This window comes from Cygnus olor, chromosome 2, assembly GCF_009769625.2.
Source record: "Cygnus olor isolate bCygOlo1 chromosome 2, bCygOlo1.pri.v2, whole genome shotgun sequence".
Taxonomy (NCBI): domain Eukaryota; kingdom Metazoa; phylum Chordata; class Aves; order Anseriformes; family Anatidae; genus Cygnus; species Cygnus olor.
Genome location: NC_049170.1, coordinates 105,484,950 through 105,502,056, shown reverse-complemented (window position 1 = coordinate 105,502,056; position 17,107 = coordinate 105,484,950). Strand labels below are relative to the sequence as shown.

Sequence of the window (17,107 nt, the reverse complement as noted above, 5' to 3'; positions counted from 1 at the left end):
GATCATTAATTTTCAACAACCAGTGCTCTTTCTAACCTGGATTTGGCATTCTTCAGGGCTCACCACACTTATATTTCATATACACTAAGTGTATCCACAGCACAACAATTTTTAAAAACAAAAGCATCAACCAGAATATCTAAGTTGCACTGAAATAATTTTTCTCTGTATCACAGCAAGCTAAGCTTGCAAATCACAGGGAAAGCTGTATTTGCAACACCCTGTGAAAATAAATTTTGGTAACTTTGGCAACCTTGTGGTATAAAGTTGATCCTTGTAAACCTGATGCATTTGACAGCTCCAAATATTATCAGGGGTTTTGCCCATAGTTTGGCTTTCTTGAACATAAAAGTCAAAGTTATTTTTGAAGAATTTAACTAAAGGGGCAGATGTGAGATATTCTGTGCACTTCAGTTAGTGGGATGTAAAATGTAAACCAAGGTTTTGATATGTCATTATCTCTAAAGGTATATTTTCCAGATTGCAACAGGACAGTTGTTTTCTTCCCCTCTTAACTCTTCTGTTGTTTGAAGAAGTTCAATCTCTTGATTGAGAGAAAGACTCTCATGTAACACTTCTGATGTTTCAGGTATTCTTTACTTCCCTTCCTGAGCTGGTTTGTATACTTTCTGGAAGATACTAAACAGTTATTTCGTTCAGACAGTGGATAAAGTGATCCCTGTCTGTCAAATATCAGCTCAGAAAGCAGGATCCAGATCTCTCCAGATAATGCAATATGATCTGTTTTCAAGCTATTATCTTTTGGTCCTCTGCTCAAAATCGCATTTATAATTACAGAATGCACTCTGTGTAGCCTTTATATTACAGAACTCAAATCTGTTTCTGCATGGGTATATCTAGACATAAAAAGATTATGAGCCTGGGACTGTCCTCTCACAAGGAAGAAGAATTCAATGGATTCAAGCTGGTGTGAGTGTGGTCAGGAGGAGGGTTTGCCTGTGTCAGTCTACGCCTTCAGTTTTATCAGTGCTTCATGCTTACTTCATGTTTTGCAGCAGTTCAGCCGCTTGCACCCCTGGGAATAAAACGTCTGATCGCACGCAATAAAAAAATATTGTCCTTTGTAAAATAAATAAGTAACCTTTCCTCTTCCTACTCTCTCTGCCCGTCTTCTTCCCTCTTCTCTGAGATCCCACATAACAGAAGCTGCAGATGATGAGTCTCATTTCTGCTGGAGCCTGTTAACCTTTCTGTGTGAATGACAGTTTTCCAGATTTAAGTCTTAGCCAGTGTTTATGTTAAGAAGAGGGTTAATGATGATCCCCATAGGCCTCTCGCTCGGAAAGCAAAAACATCTGCTAAGCCAAAAAGTGGTTAGTTTGCTAAATTTAGAAGGAAAAAATGCATTTCCCAAAATTCACACTGCTTCTTAACAAATTTAGGGAACAGTGGGGGCAAGCAGTTATGGAAGTCATACTGTTTATTCATTTTGAGTTTAGTTCATGCTTTTTCAATTAGAAAAATAAAATTAGAGCACTGTTATTAAGCAGAAGGAAGGTACTAAACATACATCTGAAACGTTTAATGTAGTTGAACTTTTCATGTATTTGTTTAGGTTAATAGTTGGACACATGCCAAAGCCTGTGAAACCTTTCTGTAGAGATGCTCTGCAGTACTTACTGAGAACAGGCTGTTGAGCAGCTTAGAAAGAGAGGTTGAAATGGATGTCTGCTAGGAAACTCTCTTAACCAAGCCCATGTACCAGAAGCATTCTTTTACAGGTTTTAGCCATGTTTCTTACCCTTGTCAAACTGGCTTCTGATTGCTGCCAGCTGTCTGACTTGTGGGGGAAGAGTCTCCTGCCGAACTGTGACGAGCCCTCGGTTGTGATAGTCGTGACCTGTCGTTGCTTTTGATGTCTCAGCTAAAGTCATCATCCGTAAATTGCGTTTAAAATAGAGCTCTCCTGCTTCACAGGACTGCTGTGGTGACTTGGCACTTGATGACTTACCATGTTTTGGGCCATGGCTGGCAGTAGTTGTAGCCATGATAACGAAATAGGCCAGGCATGCGCTTCCCCTGCCAAGCTACTGATACCACTGGTGGGCAGCAGGTAGGTGGACACGTAGATCTGGGCAAGATTCTCACTGCAGAATCAGAAATTGATTGTGGTTGGCAGGTCCCTCTGGAGGCCCCCTGCCCCAGCCCCCTGCCCCAGCAGGGCCACCCAGAGCAGGGTGCCCAGCACCACGTCCAGGCGGCTTCTGAAGGTCTCCATGAGGAGACCCCACGGCCTCTCTGGGCAGCCTGTGCCAGTGCTCAGCCACCTGGGGCTCCATCGCTCTCCTGGGGTCCATTGCAGCATGTTCACCACTCTTTCTGAAGCCCATCCATTGCACTGACAGCTCCCACTCTGGGGAGACAGCTTCTTGGAAACCCGGGCGTACCAGGCAAACTTGTCCTGCCCATGTACCAGTCACACCTGGTGGCCAAGCAGCCATCCTGTCAGTGGTCCTTGGTGGGCTCGGGGGCAATCCGGCTCCAGCCGCCCAAGCAGAGGGCTGGCGACAGGCTTCAGACCACAAATCCTTAAACTTCACTGGCCCGTTAGTGCGCCAGCTGGTTTCAGGCGCAGTTGTACTTTGCTCTCACTCTCTTCTGCCTCAGCTTTAACCTTTTCGTGTCCTGGCTGTAATGATTTCCTGGCTAGCGGTTACACATGGGTGCAAATGTGTTTCTCTGGGCAAATCCCACATTTTTTCTAGCCTGCAGGCCCCTGTGTTTGAGAATACATGAAAAGATGAGGAAAAAAACATCGGTTTGTGAGAAGGCAAGGGGTTACCGACATAAATTGCAGAGATCTTCATTAAATTCAGACTCTGCCTGTGTTTCAGTGGACCGTCACCGTGAGATGTGGCTGATCTTCAGTCCTCGAGCGCTGTTCCAGCAAAGAGGCCTCAAGCGTAAGGCTGCAGCCTGCCCGGGCGCAGCGGGGAGGGAGCGTGATTTAACAAATGCTGCCCTCTGCAGTCTCCTCTTCTGCGCCTCAGATCCATCCTGCATGCGGCTTTACGTCTATTTTTTTTGAAAGCCCGATTTTTAATCTCCCTTTCCAAATACATTACACCCACATGAGAGGCTGAAGAGACGGTTTTAGCGAGTTAGTGTTGGTATTGAAATAGGAACAAAAGGGAAGTCCTGGGAAACCGGCACTATTAGGAGATGCCAAAAATACACGTCAATCAATACCGATACCTAAATATCCAACGCTTTATAAATAAATATAAAATTTCAGTAGCATCTTCAGTGTTTGCACTGGCTGTTTTTCTCTACACCAGCTTAAGCTGCAGTCGGTCATTCAAAATTAGAAAGAGATGTGTGATCCAGAGTGGATTCAAGACGGATTTCAGCCTCCCTGCGCTCTCCGCCTTGCAGCGCGTTCAGTGCTGCACTCAGTCCCCATGGGAGACGGCTGCGGAGCCATACGGAGGGAGCAGGGAGGATGCTACCAAATGGAAGCCGTATGGTAAACATAGTGCCTATTTAAACTTGTCAGAAGAATCCTCAATGATTAGATTTTACCAGTGTCTTTTGAGGGATTTCTACTGATATCTTCAGGAAATGACTTAGGAAAATTAATCCTGTAGGGGTTAGATTACTGGGGGCTATTTTCATCAAGTCTTTCTCAGTTACCAGGAAGCACATCAGAATAATGTGAGGGTGCTTGAAGCCCAGCCGTGCAGCCTAAGGTATGCTCCAAACCAGAAATCCATAGCTTCCTATTTCAAATACTGCAGAAGGCACTAACAAGTTTGTAATCCCTTAGCTGATTAATATATATATATATATATATATTTTTTTTTTTTTTTTAAATATCACATCTTCATTTTGTCTCTGATAACTGCAGCAGGGAAGAAGAAAAAAAGTATTTTTTTTCAGCTCACTAGAGAACTGGGATAGCTGAGTTATTACAATCCAAAGACAGGGAATTCGAAGTCCTGGTCTTGCTTTATTTTGTGTAGTAGAAGTATAGGTGTTTCTGCTGGTTTTGGGGACCTGACCCTTAATGCAAAGAGTTTGGAAAGCCCTCAAAGGTCCATCAGAAATGTAAAGGTTTGCAGACCCTGACAACTCACCTGAGAATAAATTAGAGAATCTTCATTCTGAGAACTTTAAGCTACAGAGTTACCATTTTACCTTCCTGTTTTAAAGAGAAGAGTATTTTGATTTGAGTTCGATTTCTTGTTTTCCACAGTATCTTTTTGATACAAGGGCTTTGAAATGTTAGGGAGAGAGCAGAAAAAAATGGTTGGGGTAGAAAAAGATGTATTAAAATGTGTAGTTCATTATATTGATCTGCAGTTTAGCACTTATCTTTCCAATTCTTGACTGTCAAAATACAGTTATAAATATAGCATGTTTTTTGTGTCTATAGTATTATTCTCAAGACATGATTTTCTATTAATTGTGATTTTGTTTGTGGGGTCAGAATATCTGTACAGAACAGCATAGTGATTTACCCAGTGAGAAAAGGATTTTCATGTACGATTACCTCCTCTTTATTTGTGCATTTATGAATCCTTTTTCCAGAAATTCTTGTATAGCTGCTAATGCTGCTGAAATTGCCATGGTTTTTCAAGAGAATAATGCTTATTGATAGTTCCCACATGCACTGGCAGGCACATCTAAAACCTGTACTTTTGTGTTCATGGCTTGCATAATATAAAATGTAGAGATTGCTTGTCAAACTAAGTGTCAGCTGGGTTTCCTAGGAAACTCACTGAAGATATTTATAAAACTACAGATAGGTTTAATAATAGATATAATAATGTCAGTAGCTCGTGATTGTTTCTTTTTTTTTTAACTTTATCAGTCCATTTTTCTTTTGCTTTAATTTGTTGGCAAATCAAACCACTGCATTTCCAAACTGAGCAGTGAAGACCTTCCTTCCAATATCTTGCTTGGTTTATTTAAAAAGTTTTTTGTTTTTTGTTTTTTTTTAAAAAAAAGTTTGTGCTGTTCCACATCAGGATGTGTGGACCATCCTACCATAAAATTAAGAAGAACCTAAGTGTTGTACTGATTTTCAGACTGAATCCTGCATAAATAAAACCACAATTGTGAACTAGAAATATAAATATTAGATCACGTTATAGCTGTATTCACACTTGAATTGAATGCATGAGTTTAAAGTTCATTGCACTTACATGCAAAGCAGTTACTGCAGAATTAACATCAATCCTGAGCACAGGTTTCTATAAAAGATGCATAAATAGAAGATCTGTCAGGATTGTAAAAAGACACGGTTCTGTGAAAATAATTCTATCCTTGAGCTGAAAAAAACATGAGCTAAAAAGAGCTAAAAAGAGCGAATTGGTGATGCTGGTGTCCATTTTTATACATTTTTCTGTTATTGTGTTTTCCTCACGCTGATCTTTTGAGTGGAGATGTAGGAGCTGCCCCAGCTGAGAGGAATCTTTGTATTTTAAGCATTGCAAATTGAATTTTTAGTCATGTAAATGCAAAATTTGCTGGGGTGTATATATGGATATATATATATATATAAGAATGTACATTACACCAGAACATAATTATTAGAGGCATTTGGAATTAGTAGAAATTAATGTTCTTTTGAAAAACAATTTAGAAGAGTGAGTCCGGTTTTCACATTTTAATACAGTAATGAGGATGAAGCTAGTGTGTTTAGTAATGAGGCAGTACTGCCTCCTTATCTCATCTGGAATCCATTACTTGAACCTACTATATAAATTTGCCTGTCAGAGCTATTTTTGATACTGTGCTAATTAGCCAAGTAAGGAGCTTATTTTGAAGGATGTTCAGGAACTGATTTTCTTTCCAAAAAGTCAGAGTATGGCTTTTTATGTTTCAGTGTCTAGAAACCTCAGTGCACATTCAGAGTCCTTCCAAAAGAAATCCTAGGAAAGCTGTCCATCACGACCTTATGAAAAGCTACGAAATTTAGCCCAGTCATGTGCTGATTTATTGGGTGCCAGTGATAGCAAAGCAGCTTGATACAGCAGGATGGCAGTTAAAACTGTAAATCACTGCATTCATTTCATTGTAGATGACGTGTGGCCAGCAAACTTAGGAACATAAAACATGGCTATCTAAACAGATGTTTTTTAAGCACAGGTGATTTAACAGAGCGCTCTCTCTCTTACCTGTGGCATTGCCACTGAGGATGTTTGAAATATATTCTATTACTTGGAGGAGGCTGACAATTTCTAAATGGAAGATGACTTGGGCCGATACATGGCACATAAATGCAAATGCTAACAATAACCTTCCTGGAGTGCTTGTAGAGGAGAGAGAGGTGTGCACTGGTACTAAATATCATGCTATTTAATCATTTTGGGTCAGTGCTACCAGCGTGGCCTTGGTGTCGGAGAGTCAAGATGTATCACCTGTGGTTTATAGATCAACTCCAGAAGTTATGCTCCTGCAAGAAAAATGATGATGCATGTTGTCTCGTGGGGATTGTGATGGAGTCGTGTTTGTGCACAAACACTCGCCTCTGTCCACAGCATTAACCACATCAAACTGTTAAGAAATTGAACACAAAACTTCATGACAGACTTGGAAAAACAGGAATGCTGCCTCAACGGCCTCGCTAAGGACAATGACTGTTTAGGAAGAGGTGCAGCTTGGAGGCATTGGGGGGTTGTTGATTTTTGCCATCCTTTTTCATCTTACTGCGTGCTGTGAGCTTGAGATGAGAGCTGGGTTAACGACAAGTATGCCTGTTAAAAACACATCTCTCCACTCCAGCGTCTGCATTAACTGCGGGGGTAACAAGTAAAACTTGGTTCGATCGCTCCTCAGGGTGAGGAAAACGTCAGAGCAGAAGGTTCTGCTGAATACGGCTGCTGTCTAATGGTGACTGTGGCTAGCTCTAAAGATGCACTTTTACATCTGTATGTAAGTTGATGGTTACTTTTGGTGAGGGAGGAGGTTTAGGGAAAAGATTCTTTTTCTTTCAAGTTTGTTCAGGATCATTTTGTAATTAGGCACCCCTCGTGTTGTTGTATAAAAAAGTGCTTTTTAGATGCGTTGTTCAGACATCACACCTTGATGGTACAGAAAGAAAAACTGCATATTCTAACTGTACTGGATTTTTTTCCCCTGTTATAACAATGGGGGTTCAAAAAGGAAAAATAGTATAAGTAAATATATACGCGGCATATTTTCTTTTCCTTTCAGCTAGTATCCGTGGGAAAGTACTATGAGCAGTACAGTCAGGCTTTTAGGGGGTATTTTTTCAACTGGTCAGTGTGTGTGACTCTTGTGTTAACAGTGAGTCACATTGCCAGGCAAGAGTTCACTGTTTTTACTTCGTTCCCACTGCAATTAAATAGATTCCGCATGCACACCCAAGTAAAATTGGGAAAAAAAAATGCCAGTTGATAAAGAAATCTTGATAATATTGTAGCAGGATGAGTCAGCCAGTGGGGTATTCACTGCCAAATACCAAATAACAATGCAGAAATTCAAGAAAGCTTCTAAGTCATACAGGCAGTCCGGGAAAATGAGCCATCTGGGCTCACACAAATCTAAGAAATGGGTGAAAGTGAGGGAGGAGAACCTGTCTATTTTAGTTCTACATAGAAAATCCCATTTTTATATCCTTATTGCTGCTATTCTAACATGTGCTAGGAAAGAAATAAAGCTCAAAAAGATCTTTAAAATAATTGGAGATGTCATCCCCCTTTTTTTCTGGTTCCCTTTCCTCTTGCTCTTCTCTGCAGTTGTGTTTCACCTCATGGATTTCACTGAGTTTTGGCAATGTAAACAGGCAGACTGGTTAACCTCCATTTCGTGCAGTTTTGCTTTCCAATTCTTATGCTTTAGTTGTAGTGTTCAGGGGAAACATTTCAGGCCAAAGCTCCTTGTATACATTAACTAACATTTCTGCTAACATTGCTGAGACTGTAATCAACATGACATTATGCTAAGCCAGCTAGATAAAGGAAACCCTTCTCCCCATTTTCTTTCTAAAAAACCCCAGAATCTTGTTTATGTTTAAGCAACCTCATAATGTTATGACACATGGATAGACTTGGTATTTTTTTAGTGGACGTCACAAAATTGTGACATTTAACTGCATTTGGACTGCTTGAGAGTACCGCATAATGGTAAGTGTAAAAGCGACATACTGAAGCAAAGTCTAGGTAAAGAGATTTTTGGCTCAGAAATTAGAACCCCAAGCAATGTAAGTAAAGCATTGGGCTCATAGCTTTACTATCAGACTTGTGATTTTACTTTGCAGCTGAAATCTAAACCGGAAGAGGTAGCATGAAAAGCGCTATACTAGACAGGATTTTACATATCTAAGTGCATGTTTTTTTTTTCTCTTCCAGCTTTTTAGAAAGAATTGACAGCGTCAGCATGGATGACTACACACCCACAGATCAGGTTAGTGTAATGGGATAGGGTCTGAACCAAGTCACCCATTTGTATGAATTCTTTGGGTAATTTAGTTTAGTCCCACCAGCAGCTGAAATACGCCATGCCACATACTATCAAAATACAGTCTAGCAGTTTAAGTAACGGGAGTTAAAGAAAAAGAGGCTTTTCGATGGGGATAAGCTTGTATTTTACTGTTGTTACATGCAGGTTGGTGATTCCTGTAATATGTCTGTTATTTCTCCTTGCCTTCCATTCTGTGTTCCACAAACAAAGCAAACAAAACATAAATGTAAAAGCATACGGTTTCCATCACCAGCCTTTGCTACACAGAGGCAGTGTTTTATTTCAGCGGTGGAGGTGATGGAAACCCGAAGGGAGGCGTCCCGTGTCCATCAGCGGGGTCCTTCAGGGACAGCAGCCTGCAGTGGGTCCAGTATCCAAATTCAGCGGGGAGCACCCACAGCAGCAGCAGACCTTATGGATTTCCCTGCAGGCATGCAGACACCTTCTTTCCAGTCTGTGCCTGTCTCCTGTGGGCAGAATAGTTGCCATTTAAGCCTTACTCGCAGGACATGTGAAATGATGCAGCCTTGGCGTGAGAAGAGGCTTCAGCATGTTGCATGGCTTCAGCTGGCTTCCCTGAGCTCAGGCTGCCTGCTTTCCTTGGGCAGGTCATCTCCTCAGCAAACTTACTCAGAGGCTGTTAGTTTTCAGTGCCAGTATCCTGCTATCATCTAGTAGTCTCCATCAAGATTGCAGGCCACCTGGTAAACTGCAAATACTCATAGTAAAAGAGAATCCCTACACCAGATAATTCAGTCTAACTACCCAAGGGGTATGACGGGTGGATGCTCTTAAAAAAATAAAGTAAAACTGTCGAATCTCATTGTGTAATCAGGGACTGAAATTCAGAGAAATGAAGTGACATGCCAGGGATCACACAGGGAAGTATGTGGAGCAGAACCTGTACGTTCAGACCTAGTTCAAGTCTATAACCATAAGCCTGTCCGATTACTCTGACAAGTATCCTGAAATAGAAGGCAATAAAAAATAATACACGTTGTACTATAAGCTGAAACTCATGTAGTCGACCCGATATAGAATCAATTATTAAAGCCCTCAGGACGTTTTCAGACAAAAGTGGTTGCAGTGAGATTTACTCCATGTAGACCCCTGGCCTGACCGTAGCATCAGTATTGCTCAGCTGGAGAGAGAAGTCAATGAAGCAAAGGTTCATTTTTACTTTTATTATTTATGTTAGCGTTGCCCTGTATTTGTTCTTGCGAGGCCTTTCTCTACCTTGAGCAGCCATTTGTCACAGGAGGATTTGCTCCGTTATTTAGCTGTCTCAATTTTTTTTCCTGACGTTTCCTTTGGGAAGAAGTGCCCTATGTCTCTGAAGATCAGACGAGGCCTTCGGTGTTTGGCAGGCAGAAAACTTCTGCTCCAGCAGCAGTGCTGGATAGTGAAGGTTAAAAATCCTGCTAGTGATGGTAATGGCACAGGGAGAGCTAGCTGCTTCAGGTATGCATCATAAATTGCTCTTACCTACTTCCTTTGAGAAAGCAGGAATTTATATTTTTTTAATTATTAAAAGAATGTTATTTAAGTGTAAAGTACTGCTAGCATGAAAAATAAGAAAGAAATGCCAAATTCACCTGCAGCCTAAATTCTGTTCCCCTGTGCACTGTAATAGAGCTTTAATTACTTAGTCACAAGCTATTATTTCGATAGGATTCCTGTCTCATTCAGTACAAAAGAGGGCAGAATTAAGGTTGCCTGGGCAACTGTAAATCTGGAGTTTTCTAACATTTGAATACTTGACTTTACAACATGAACAACATATTTTTCTTAGTTTTATGTAACTTCAGAATTCATTATCCACATCACATATAAAATTATATGATAATCAATTATTGGTTTCAGTGTGCACTAAGGAGAACACAGATGGGGTATTGTTCTGCTTCCAGAGTATGCACAAGCCAAATTCAGAGATGTTGTTTGTGTATCTACCGTGTCAGTATGGACAAATGCGGGTTTACCAACAAGTCTGATTGAACTCTAATTAAATGGAACATCTAAGACTTTTCATGGAAAATATTATTGCATGCATTTAGAAAGAAAATTAGGATAGAAAAAATGTCACTAATCAGCTTCCGTGTTCTCATTTCCAGGACCTATTAAGATGCAGAGTTTTGACATCAGGGATTTTTGAAACAAGATTTCAAGTAGATAAAGTAAATTTCCAGTAAGTCTATTAGTAATAATTTATGATTATCTTACTAATCCTTAACAACTCAGTTCAGATGTCTGTGTTCGTCTGTTCTTGGTAACGTGAGGTGTAGGGAGGGGGTAAGGACTGTTTGGTTTAGTTTGTTTTTTTAGCAATTTCAATAGGTCCCAGTCAAATTGCCTCGTACTTCATAAAAAAAGCTGATACTAGTCATGTGTATTAATGCTGCTCTCTCATGGGGCTGTTTTTACCAACTGGTTTGTTGATAGAGCACTGTAAACTCATAAAATACTTCTGGGGTAAGGTCTCACAGCACTTGGTATCTTGCCACAAGTCACAGTTGGTGTAATGCAACAAAGAGAGTTAAATGTCTTCCTTCTTCTGGAGGGCTGCAAGCTCTGTGTCTCAAAATCTTACTAATTTGCATTAATTTCTGTTGAAACACTCTCCATCGGGCTACCTCCACTCGCTGTTTCTCACACAAAAAGGTGACAGTGCTGATGGACTGAAGAGCTGCCCGTGTCCTCCTCCTTGTAGACAATGCACTCTCTCCACCATGCTTCGAAATATGATGAAACCTGTGCTTGTTTGTAATGCAGTAGCCCCAACCATACATGTCACGTGTTTCTGCACACCAGAAAGGCCAGCACTTTTCCTGGAAAAAGAGTATTTCTTACTTTATGGTAGCGTTCTCCTGGCAGAGCAGGGCAGGTGGAGTGGTGCAGCGCTGTGACATGCAGCGCAGCATCCGCAGGTCTCTCTCCCCTTCAGGCAGTACTTTAGTGCCACTGTCCTTGGAGCTGTCAGATTCATAAAATGAACACTTGTGCTGCATGCTTCATGCGACTTTCCTAGTGCACATGAGTGATATAACATCCTATGGCTTTTTAACAGCATGTTTGATGTAGGTGGCCAGAGAGACGAGAGAAGAAAATGGATTCAATGCTTTAATGGTAAGTGAAAATATTCCATGGTTTTATTTTGAATATACTCTGCAGTGTGAGCAGCTTTGTATTTATATCATTTTACTTACACTGAGAACGTAGTGCGTCACTAATACAGAAATCCAATGTTATAATTTCTTCAGGTGTTTGGGGCAATTCGGGGAGTAATGGTGGTATTACCCTGAGGTGTATGTGCTGCGGTAACAGAGTTTTTTTCCTCTCCTTTCTTCTGTGTGCTTTGTCCAGATGTCACGGCTATAATCTTCGTTGTGGCTTGCAGCAGCTACAACATGGTAATAAGGGAAGACAATAACACAAACAGACTACGGGAATCCCTGGACCTTTTCAAAAGTATCTGGAATAACAGGTAAGATATACCTCTTTCTTCACCCCCTGCAAATTTAGCTACATTTCAACTCCCTGCAAATTAGGACTCATTTTACCAAACACTCGTATTGACTATCAGAAAATGTCCAGGTGGGGCCAGGTCACGGGGTGCACACGCAGTGACACACATTGTTTCGCCACCGCTGCCAGAGTGACACGTAAATATGAAACCAAATAGGAGTCTGAGTATGTTCCTAGCAGAGAATAAATTAAAACAATACATAAGGTAATTAAAAGTTTTAGCACACACACCTCACAATGCTTTGCACTGAGAGCTGACTGAAGGTAAAGTGAGGAGAAGCATTAAGTGAGGTCGCAAAGGTACATTGTCACAGCCATGGCTAGGCAGTAATTGGGGAAGAAGAAGGATTATTTACTTTTGATTCATCAGGTGTCATACAGGTCATCCTAGCAGACAGGATATTTCTGTGGATGAGCTATTGGTTAAGACAGAGCAACTGGGAGAACACAGTTTTCCAGCCTTAGTCTCTTGCTTCAGCAAAACCAAACAAAGTAGACAGAAATGTCAGTTTTTGGACTGTGGTGCTTTCAGGAACCATCATCATTTTCCCAACTTGATATCAAAATGATAGTTTAGAAAACAATGTTTGAAGACCGTTCCTTTCAGTGATGTCTGTTGGAGATTTTATAAATTTATATACAGATCCTATAAATATATTCACCAGCACAGGTATAACTCAATTGAAATAATAATTTTAGATCTCTTTTTTTTTTTTTCTGTAGAAGTAGGTTCCAAATACCCCATGCAGAGACAGTCCATAAAATTTCCATTGCTGTGATATGTTTTCTTTGATTAATGTGTCGGAGATAACCCAAACATTTGGTTTGTTTTTGACAGGTGGTTACGGACCATTTCTATCATTTTGTTCTTGAATAAACAGGACATGCTGGCTGAAAAAGTCTTGGCAGGGAAATCAAAAATTGAAGATTACTTTCCTGAATACGCGCATTACACCGTACCTGAGGATGGTAAGTTTTTTCACCACTTCAGGGCTTTGGCTAACTGGCATAGCCCAGTCCACAGCACCTCTCTCTGTCTCTGTCACACACACACAAATTCACAAACACACAGCTCTTTCACATGAAATGTTACGGGAATGTGCAAGGCAAAGCAGCCTGCTCTGCCCTGTGCTGTCCAGGCTCCTGGGTTTGTGATCAAGTGAGTGTTACACCTGTTTCATACCAGGCAGACTGTTTGCCAAATACTTCAAGTCTGTGTCTAGCAAAAGGAGTAAAACTTGCACTTCACGACCACTAGCCTCTGTTTTAGCCAAATGACATTTTCCCTGCCACATGGCTTGAGGTGACCTGTCAGAAAAGGCTTACATCCTCCACTCACCATCAACAGCAGCCTAAGTTATGGAAGTGAAAATAATAAGCTATTTTCACCTTCCATTCAGGTCTGGAATTTCAAGAGTATGGTACTGAGTTTCAAGTGCAGAGGATAAATAAACTTTCCTAAAATCTGAGTTAACCTGGCACCAGTTTTATAACCCTAAGGACTTTCAGAAATCTTTTGTCACTATCAAACAAATATCTCTCCCAAGCATACACTCCATATATACACAGAGTTTGGGTAAGTTGTTAAAATCAACATTTTCCATAGTAACCAAGTTGTCAGGATAAAGTTGCTTTTCATGTTTCTCAGTGGGATTTCACAGCAGATATCCTGACTGATCCAGAATATTTACATATGAAGCAGCTCTTTGTCTTTAACCCGTAGTTGTTCATTTATTCTCTAATTTTAGACCACATTATTTAAGGTCAGCAGCACTGAACTCCTAAGATGCCGCTGGTTATGCAGCTGCTCTATGTTTATGCCTACTGCTGTAGATAAGAGTAGAAAATGTTTCCATATCCCAATAAATTTTGTCCTTTACAATATTATGTTTATTAGCATTTGATGTGGTATCTTAGTTGAGGAGAAACCACACCAAAGGGAAATGAATAGATTCTCTCTTCACTGCATTGTTTGATTTTTACACTTAGAGTAAATATAGTTGTTATATGGTCTAGATAGAGATGACTTCATGACGAACAACTAGTACCAAGGAATTAGCCTCCAGTTCAACAAGAATTTAATCTCATACATTTAAGTGGCAATACATCTAAGAATTCTGCTGACCTGGGGCCTGGAAGAAAAAGATACATTTTAAAAGAGCTTTTAATACTATGACTTTTTTTTCAAGCGTAATCTTGCTCTAGCCATTTTTAAACCCAAATCCCTGTCTTCAGAATCTTTTCTTACAGAGGTGCTCGCATGTTGCACAAATCAAATAGCTCAGCTGCTTTTTCTAGTCAGATTTTCTGATAAACTTCAAACCCTAACCCCCATTTGGTTTGCTTTTATGTGAACAAACTTATGGATGTGAGTAAGCCTCTTCATGGTATGACCAATGAGGCTTGCACAAGTTTCAGAAATTTTCAGGACCCTGAAAGATGTTTAGAAGTTTATTTCAGATTTTACAGTATGCTTCCATTTTAGAACTGTGTATCAGGAGTCTCCTGTGGCTTTAATTTCTGTATTGAAGGACTACTTCCTCCTTATTAAATCTTTTATTATGAAAAACAGGATTGTTTGGTTTTCATGTTTCTGATGTAATTTATTTTTAATTGAACAGCAACACCAGATGCAGGAGAAGACCCCAAAGTCACAAGAGCCAAGTTCTTCATCCGGGATGAATTTTTAGTGAGTAATTTTGATCTTATGTATGATTCTATCATAGGAAATACTGGCAGATGGCATAGTTTATTTAGGGAAAACTGACGGGGTTTTGCAGAAAGCTAAAAGGAGAGGAGCATGTCTGGCAATTCCCTAACTCCTTTCATCCGCCCATCTTGCGGAACTTTCTCCAGCGCTCGCACATTTTTATGCCTGTTTAATACAAAGTCACCTGCTTTGCAAAGTACCTCACAACAAGTAGGTAGGAGCTGGAAGCAGGTGTCTGGCTGCCAGCTCGTTGCCAGGCTCACGGCGGGTGCCGCCGGCGTCACACTGTGCTCGGGAAGGCAACGCCGCAGACTATTTCCATTGCAAATTAGTGAGATTTCCTGTGGTTGGCTTTACCTGTAAGATGCCACTGACTGTTGCCTTGAATGGTTATTTTGCATGTCAGTCCAGTCCGTGCCCAAGCCAATCAGCTTTTGTTTTTTTAACCTGCAGTCTTCCAAGGGCTTTGGCAGTGTTTAGCTGGCAAGAGGGAATGAACGAGAAAGCAGATTTTGTCCTTAAAAAACAATTGTTGACTCTGTTGTGCGAGTTAGGAGGTTTGCCTCGCCCTACTGAGGAATCAGTAAGGAAGCTGACTTGTTTGGTCACAGTTATTTTTGTGATTAAGATTTCCTCTGAAGCTGGAACCGAAGAGGTGTTATCTACATATCACAGATAACAGGCAATTATCAGTCACACAATCACAGCCCAGCATTCCTACCAGAAACAGGGGCTTAGTCCAAAATAACTTATGGTTTCAGTCATATTGAGTCATTCCAACCCTGCAAAGTAGTAACGGAGACCAGAACTAAAGCTTAGCACTTTAAATCTTGCCCTACTTACAGAAACTATATGGGGGTGTTCGCGAGAACAAGTGTAATCATTAGCATTAAGAATTTTAAAGTCATGCGTTTAAAAGTATTGTTAGGATTTACAGCTGTTGAATCAACAACTGAGAAAGAAGCAATTAATTATGTTCACACTTCGGGGATTTCCACTCACTGCCTTAACCTTCCGGATTACGAGGAAAACCATCAGATTGCACTGCACTGAAATAAGAGTTACCAAAAAAAGAGCACTTCGAGCCAAGTCTCTCTGGCAGTAATACCGACACGCTGTGAGGCAGACAGCGAGGGTGTCCAGTTCAGAAGGAGGGTGAAAGAGAACCAGGTTAGAGGAAGAGCAGGGTGAAACTCCCCGCCTTTTTGTTTCTTCATTATCCAAAAAAATACATCAAGGGCGAGATCTTTACCTGCGATGACTCACGTGCGTTATATAAAGAGGCCACCTATGGAGCGGGTAGGGAGGGAAGGGGGTGTAGGCATTGCAACCACATAAAAAAACAACCACAGAGCTGCAGAGGCCCTTTGCAGCCGCGGGTGCCATGGGTTTGGGGTGCAGGAGCAGAGTTTGGGCTGGGACCAGCACCTGCCAGCAGCTCCTGGGGCTTGGGCATGGGGCCAAAACAGCTTCTCCCCAGTGCCACCCGTGCACTGTAGGCTTGGCAGAGAGCATCCCCTCCGTAAGCAATTCTTGTGTTTCTCTCTCCTGGTTTTGTGCTTTGTTTTTTTCAGCTTTAAAAAAAAAATAGAGAAACGTAGTCATTTGAACAGTTACTTTAAACTTTTCGGCAGTTTGAAAGGGAAGTCTTGCAAGTGAGGTGTTTCTGGTCAGGTAAGGGGTCTGAAGAGCCTGAATGTGCCTGGTTGGTGGTGGCAACAACAGGGCCAAGCAGGGACAGAGGTTGGTGCTCAGGCCAAGCAGAAATAGTCCTGGGGAGAGGCTGTGGTTTTGGAGAGGGGGGTACAAGAGAAATATACGCAGCATACAGACTGGGGAAGGGGTCTCATGTCCTTAGCCAGGTGAAAGGAAGAAGAGGTGATCATTTTCAACCTGCAGATAAGTATAAAAACATACCCAGCAAATACAGCTACAAGGTAACATATGAGTATTAGGAAGGCAAAATGCATTGGCTGCTAATTTCAGAATCGGTGTGGCTGCCCGTGGTGTCTGCTGGCTTCAGCAGGAGGTCGGCTGCGAGCACCGATGAAACCAAAGTCATTAATTTTTAACCAGGGAAAGCACTGGGTGAGGCCTGGCAGGAAGCACGCTGCTGCTGCAGGGCTGGCAATCCAGCTCTGCTTTCGACCATGGCGTTTTCTCTCCCAGGCAGCTCTCGCCACTTGCCCCAGCTGGTGACAGCATCTCCCGTAGCAGGAAATGTGTTTTATAGGAAATTCTCCTTCCTTTTGACACAGGCTGAAGGTGCAGGCACATCCTTTCTCCTCCCAAGCTCTCCGTACATCCTTTCTCCTGCCAAGCTCTTTTGAACTCATTGTTCAAAACACTCCCTATCCCAATTTTGGTGTTTTGTACACAGGATTCTCCAGCTGGTGATGTTTTATTTTAATACATCCCCGGTAT

General features: G+C 41.3%; 2 protein-coding genes across 9 annotated transcripts in view; one reads left to right on the top strand and one right to left on the bottom strand.

The window, feature by feature from the left end:
• Nucleotides 1–17,107, top strand: part of GNAL (G protein subunit alpha L) — a 197,419-nt gene that overhangs the window by 172,241 nt on the left and 8,071 nt on the right. For all 5 annotated transcript variants that reach the window (XM_040549970.1, XM_040549975.1, XM_040549973.1 and 2 more), the window contains 6 exons: nucleotides 8,340–8,394; nucleotides 10,563–10,636; nucleotides 11,516–11,574; nucleotides 11,812–11,932; nucleotides 12,812–12,942; nucleotides 14,595–14,662. In XM_040549970.1, coding sequence (XP_040405904.1) covers nucleotides 8,340–8,394; nucleotides 10,563–10,636; nucleotides 11,516–11,574; nucleotides 11,812–11,932; nucleotides 12,812–12,942; nucleotides 14,595–14,662 — 508 coding nt within the window. The remainder of the gene's footprint in view (nucleotides 1–8,339; nucleotides 8,395–10,562; nucleotides 10,637–11,515; nucleotides 11,575–11,811; nucleotides 11,933–12,811; nucleotides 12,943–14,594; nucleotides 14,663–17,107) is intronic.
• Nucleotides 14,677–17,107, bottom strand: part of MPPE1 (metallophosphoesterase 1) — a 38,766-nt gene continuing 36,335 nt past the window's right edge. For all 4 annotated transcript variants that reach the window (XM_040549976.1, XM_040549978.1, XM_040549977.1 and 1 more), the window contains one exon: nucleotides 14,677–16,257. In XM_040549976.1, the coding sequence (XP_040405910.1) occupies nucleotides 15,955–16,257 (303 nt within the window). In that variant the 3' untranslated portion in view covers nucleotides 14,677–15,954. The remainder of the gene's footprint in view (nucleotides 16,258–17,107) is intronic.